The 6,976-nt window shown below is 37.5% G+C and overlaps 1 protein-coding gene across 3 annotated transcripts in view; it reads right to left on the reverse strand.

Annotated features, from left to right (window-relative positions):
• LOC101630908 (S-adenosyl-L-methionine-dependent tRNA 4-demethylwyosine synthase) overlaps window positions 1–6,976 on the reverse strand; it is a 115,025-nt gene that overhangs the window by 81,156 nt on the left and 26,893 nt on the right. For all 3 annotated transcript variants that reach the window (XM_012729270.1, XM_012729269.1, XM_012729271.1), the window contains exon 9: window positions 5,362–5,414. In XM_012729270.1, coding sequence (XP_012584724.1) covers window positions 5,362–5,414 — 53 coding nt within the window. The remainder of the gene's footprint in view (window positions 1–5,361; window positions 5,415–6,976) is intronic.

The following is a 6,976-nucleotide window of genomic DNA, read 5'->3' on the forward strand; positions in this document are numbered from 1 at the left end:
CTATAATTTCCTGGGATATTATCCCTATTTCAGTAGGTTATTTCCCTCCTTCTCTTATCATATATAAATAAGCCTGGCTTGTTATTACCTCAGATACATAATGACTTCAAATCTGTTTACTTCTCTTAAATCTAACAGCATCCATTATTAAGTAGGTGTAAGTGATAGCTCCTTCACCTTGTCCCCCAATTTAGTACTGTTGAACATTTCGAACAACACAAAACTATTTTATTACAAAGTACTTCTTTTTTACTCTCATAACTAGAGCAAAGCAATAATTTTTAAATAATGCACATGAGATTCTATCTGTAAATCCATAAATTTAACTCAACACTACAATATATGTTACAAAATACTGGTTATAAGAGGAAGGCGCTGAGTCTGTCATGACTGAAAAAGTCACTAGACTGAAAGAAACAAATGTGGGGTGCTGCAAGGGTTAAAAAAAAACAGACAGCTGAGCACAAGAGTATGCTGAACAGGTGCCAAGTGTAATCAGTTAAGACTATTCACATACCTAAGTTCAAAGATAAAAGTAAAGAGGGGAGAGAAAAGGGAAGAGTCTCAATATCCACAAATAACAGCACCAGGCTCAGAGAATAGGCTGCCAGAAGGGGAAGGGTGAGAGAGAGAAATGCCAAAAAGTGGGCCCTCTGCTAAGGAGGGGCCATCAAGGCAGCTGAGGTGCCAAGGAAAGGTCAGTTACGGTTATGACAATGAGGACAGGGACATTCCAGGAGAAAGAAAGATGAAGGCAAAATGATGTTTCCTGTCAGATAATAAAAGTCATAAGGAAAAAGGACTGGTCTGAAAAGAGGCAAGATTCAAGTTGGAACAGGCCCATGATATGAAAAGGACAGATAGTAAGAGGTAACAGTGTCAAAGTAGGATAGAAACTTTGAAGAACTGGAATAAAGAATATAAAAACATCAAACATGACTAGAGATGATTTATTTACAAGTGTCAGGTTTGAGTTAACTAAACCCACAATAAAAAGTCAAATTACACATGTGATGAAGAACTAGTATCCAAATTATAAAACACTCTTACACCTCAAAAATAAAACAGCAAGTCACGCCAACAAAACCAACAAGGATCTCAACAGACATTTCTCCAAAGGCAATACACAAATGGTCACAAAGCACATGGAGTGATGGTCAGCCACATCTGTCATTAAGGAAAATGCAAACACCATGAGGTAACATTTCACATCCACCAGAATGGCAGACACTAACAAGTACCTATAAAGTTGTGAAGACACTGGAATCTTAATACACTGAAAGTAGGAATGAAAAATAGTATAGCCTCTTTAGAAAACAGTTTTGCAGTTCCCCAAATAATATATAAGCATAGCTGGTACCAAAATCCACAGTATATGAATTCTACTTCTAGGTTATAATCAAAGGAATGAAAACATGACCATGCAGAATCTACAGATATAACAATATGCAGAGCGATATTATTCGTAAGGTCCAAAACAAGGAAGCAACCCAAATGTCCATCAAGTAATGAGTGGGTAAACAGAAATGGGATAGCCATGGAGTGTTATTTGTCATAAAAAAAAAAAAAAGCATGAAATATGTTTAGTGAAGTAAGCCAGAATGAAAAGGAAAAATACCGGATGGTTTCACTCATAGCAGGAGTATAAAGGACCAGGTAAGAAAATAACAATAATAATGAACAGCTATATACCAGACATTTTATGGGGGTGGAGTGAGGAATGGGATCAAAAACAGCAGGAGGGAGGAAATGCACCAGACTATGGTGATAGCACATGGTGATTTCGTGATGGGAAGCCCATCAGGATTACAACTGAGATGAAAGAATGCACATAATGATGGAAAAATAGGGCCCTCCGACCCTCCCTGGTGGCGCAATGGGTTAAAGCACTAAGAAGCTTATGCCACTTCCCCATGAGTTCCCCCATGAGTTCGATCCCTGCCCTGGATGAGATCCACGTGGAGTGGCAGACCTCTCCTGACCCGCCCGCTGCTCCCCTCAGCAGTGTACTTCCTCAATCTGCCTGTTCTGCTCCCCACTCTGTCTCTGGTGAATCCTCTCACTCTCCGCATCTCTGGCCTGTACCCCAGTTCTGTATGAATAAATAAGTAAATCTTTAAAAAAAAAATAGGTACGATTGAGATGGAAAAAAGAATGTACAAAATGATGTAAAAATAAACTGTAAAATCAAAAAAAAAAAAAAAAATAGGGCCCTCCCTGGTGGCACAACCATTTAAAGCGCAGTGCTGGGAAGCTGGCCGCAGCTTCAGCCTGAGTTTGATTCCCTGCCCCGGAGGTGACCCACATGGTGCGGCAGACCTCTCTTGACCCACCCACTGCTCCCCTCAGCAGTGTACTTCATCAATCTGACTGTTCTGCTCCCCACTGTGTCTCTGATGAATCCTCTCACCACCCCTGCACCTCTAGCCTGTACCCGTTATATATGCATAAATGTTTTTTTTAAATGATGTAAAAATAAACTATTATTTTTAAAAAAAACATGAAATAGTAATATGTGCTACAACATGTATAAACCTGGCAAATGCTATGCTAAGTGAAAGAAACCAGACACAAAAGGCCACATATTCTATGTATACAAAGTATCTGTCCAGATTAGGCAAATCTATGATGACAGTGAATCAATTAATACTTTCTTAGGGTGGGAGGGAGGAGGAGAAAGAATATAAATTGACTGTTAATGAGTATATGACTTCTTAAGAAAGGACAAAAATGTTGTGTAATTAGATTGTTATAGTGGATGTACTGCCTGTGAATATAACAAAAATGACTGAAATGTGTACTTTAAATGGGTGAGTTGTATGGTATATAAGCTCTATCTCAATAAAGCTATTTTAATAATGCTGTCTTATAATGTGAGGTCTTCATTGATGGAGTTGACTTGAGTGCCAACATGAAAACGTCAATGCCACTGAATGTACTACCTAGTTTTTCTCAAAAGAAGGGTATGATATAGTACTCATCAAGTTTGATCAGGAAGCAGAGAGAAGAATGAAAGAAAAACTTAGGCCAGAATCTTTCTGGAATTTCCCCAAGAAAGGCAAGACAGGACAGGGTAAACAACTTAGAAATGGTTAAGTTTCAATAATTCCGTGGGTTTTGACCTATCAGGCTATCTCTAGTGTGGTACCTGGCACTGGGATGATTTAAAACAGGAAAAATAATGGCTTCATGTGTTTGAAAGTTAGATGAGGAGAAAGAGGTAGTCAGAATCAGGACTGGTTGGTTTGCATATGAAAGGTCTGATCAAGGTCAAGCTATAATTTTAGGAATCCGGCTGGGGAAGGGCAGTTTCTCCTCTGTGGTCCCAAAGGCCTAGCATCAATACAGAAAATAAGAGATACAGTTAATATAACTGGCTCTGTGATGAAAAGATGCCAAATACATAATCTAGAAAAACAAGATATAATATACAAGAAATTCACAAGCTGATTCTAATATTCACATGGAAATGCAAAGGACCCAGAGGTGTAGAAACAATCTTGGAATTAACAAAGAACAAGAAAGAATTTATACTGCATGACTTCAGTCTTACTATAAAGCTACAGTAATCAAAATAACATGGAATGGCAAAAGGACAATCAAACACATCGATAAGATAGAATAAGAATGCAGAAATAAGACTGGTTTGATCTACGAGTTCCTAAAAATAATACAATAATGAAAGGGAAGTCTTTTTTCAAGAAAGCATGCTAAAGTATCTGAATATCCACATGGGGAACAAGGAGGAACAAATCTTGACCTTTAACTCAGACCACTCAAAAAAAAACTAACCATGAGCCATAGACCAAAACAGAAAAGTTGAAAGTGTGTATGAAAAGTTCAGAAGAAAAGACAAAATATCTTTGTGACCTTGAAGTTGAGAAAGTTTTCTTAATATACAAAATACATGTCACTAGCCATGATTTGTAAAAATGCACACTTGAAGCCTATACAATGTTATAAACCATTGTGACTTCAATTTTAAAAAAAGCACAAACCACAAAAGAGAAACAGGTAAACTGAACTTGATCCAAATTAAAAACTTCAAAAGCTAATGTTTGAAAAAAGAAAAAAAGAAATGAATGGCTGATTAGGAGGAAATATTCACAACATAAATCTGGCAAAAGACTCATATCCACATAATTGAAGAATTGCAAATAACACTATAAAGTCAAAAACCCAATTTGAGCAAATGATATGAATGGCCAAAATGCACCCAAAAAGGTATTCCTCATCATCAGCAGTAATCAACAAAATACACAGCAAGCCACAATGACACAGTTACTTCATACTCACTTGAGTATGAAATTCAAAAGCCTCGCAAATATACCACAAGATGATGAGAAAATATAGCAACCAAACTTTCACAAATTGCCAATACCAAACATAAAATAGTACAAACACATTGAAAACAGATTAGGAATTTTTTATAAAGTTAAATATATACCTACTCTGTACATAGCAATTCCATTCCCAGGTTATGTACCCAAAGGAAATTGAAACATATGTTCACCAAAATAGCATTACATGAAACTGTTCATAGCAGTTCTATTCATAATAGATGAAAATTTTAAAATAACCCAAATGTCTATCAACAGTTTAAAAACTCCAATATGCTCCTATTATTGAATATTTATTATTCAACAATACAAAAGAATAAAAAGTACAAAATAAATGAATCTTAGAAAAATGCTGAGTTGAAGAAAGCACTCAGACAACATATAATATGACTCCATTCACAAGAAATTCCAGAACAGGCAAACTAAAACTGCAGTGATAGCACCTAGAATAACTGTTGTCTGGCTGAGGAGGAGGAAGATGCTGATTAGAAATGGGCAGAAGTCAACTTACTGGAATGAGGAAACTAGTTTATATATATATATTTTTTTTAAAGATTTATTTATTTGTGCATACAGAACTGGGGTACAGGCCAGAGGCTCAGGGGCGGTGAGAGGCTTCACCAGAGACAGAGTGGGGAGCAGAACAGGCAGATCGACGAAGTACACTGCTGAGGGGAGCAGCGGGCGGGCCAGGAGAGGTCTGACGCGCCATGTGGTCACCTCCGGAGCGGGCGGGAATCAAACTCATGCTGAAGTGGCTTTAGCTTCTCAGTGCTGTGCTTTAACCCACTGTGCCACCAGGGAGAGCCAAAAAAACTAGTTTATATTTTAATTTGAGTGGTGGAAAAGGTTTTTTACATCCATGAAAAACTGCTGACATTGCATTGAACAAATTTCACTCAATGTCACTATATTTTATTACATGTAAATTATATCCTTAAATGGTACAACTTATTGATTGCAAATAAGAACCACACAAAATTTTACAAAAAGAATTAACTTGTGAGCAGATAATAAATACCTTTGTCCACCTGCAAAGCTTCACCCCTGAGTGGCTCCCAATCAACTGATAACCTGAAAGGAAAAGTAGGGAATCAAATTTTAATTGACTCAAAACCTTATACCAAAAGGTGAATATAAACTTGTAGCAGTCATTTTTCTTTGCTTATTAAATAACAGTAGGCAATAACTCAGTGGAGCATTACAAGCTTGCTTCTCTAGGAAGAACCAAAAATTTCAAAGGTACATGCATTTATAACCACAGACTCAAAATACATAAAGAAACTGTAGACTAATAGTAGGCAGAAATTTAGCTAACAGATTTCAAGAACCAAAACTCAATAGAGCTCTGAGATCTGAGCAACATAATAAACGTAATCAAGAATACACACAGAGGGGCCTCCCTGTTGGCACAAGGGCTTAAAGTGCAGCCCTATGAAGCTATCTGCAGCCACTGCAGAACAAATTCTATCCCCAGCCAGGGAGGTGACCCACATGGTGCAGCGGACCTTTCCTGTCTCACCCACTGCTCCCCTAGCAGTATATTTCAATACATCTGCCTGTTCTGCTCCCCACTCTGTCTCTGGTGAATCCTCTCTCGCCCTGCACCTCTGACCTGTACCCCACTTCTTCTATGTATAAATAAATCTTTAAAAAAAATACACATAGAGCACTACATTCAGTAACTGTAGAATTCGAGTACCTCTCAAGAACCCACAGAACATTTATAAAATGAATCATCTGCTAGGTCATAAAGCAAAAGAAAATAATAGATTTCAAACTAATGGCTGGGGAATTACCATCCAGTAATCTCCGAAAAAAGATGAAAAACCAGATGTACAAGAGGAAATTGAAATAAATAGTGCCCAAAAAAAGTGGAAAAGTCAAATTCCAGAATCTAAAAAATTCCTAACATGAATTCTCAGCACCATTCCATAACCTATCATTTAAAGTTTTTGAGCCACATAAGACATGCAAAGCATGGAAAAACCAGGCCAAAGTAATCACAAGGAGGACATCCTGATTTCTAAAGTATTTAATAAAATTTCTCATGAGGTTTCAAGTAATAAGCCACAAATATCCTAAGTTTCTAGCACACACACAAAAAAAATACACTTGACTTGCAGTCAAATGAGGCAAATAAAGAAACACTGTCAGAATGATGGCATAAGTGGATCTGTGGCTGGTTAAGCATCAATATTCACAATGGAATGATTAGTAGAATAATGTCAACTTGGATTAAAGGCTCATGACAACCTTACAGGTTTTGTCTTTTATCCTTCTCCATATTTATGTAAACACTTTGCATATACATAAACAAATCTCTACTTACCTACTTAAGATGGAACTGAGTCCAACTGCATAGCTCACCTCAGGTGCAGAATAAGCATTTAAAAGATATCTAGAGGAAACTCTAGTTCTTCTGGATTCCTACCTTACTTGCCCTTCATACCACTGTGACAGAATCACACTCTTACATTTATTTGTTCTTTATAAATTTCTCTCCCAAGATATATAGGTTTCTTAAAAATATGGCCCTCCCTGGTGGCGCAGCGGGTTAAAGCACTGCACTGAGAAGCTAAAGCCACTTCCGCATGAGTTCAAATCCCGCCTGCCCCGGAGGAGACCACATGGCG

This window comes from Condylura cristata, unplaced genomic scaffold (assembly GCF_000260355.1).
Source record: "Condylura cristata isolate star-nosed mole 26May11 unplaced genomic scaffold, ConCri1.0 scaffold00024, whole genome shotgun sequence".
Taxonomy (NCBI): domain Eukaryota; kingdom Metazoa; phylum Chordata; class Mammalia; order Eulipotyphla; family Talpidae; genus Condylura; species Condylura cristata.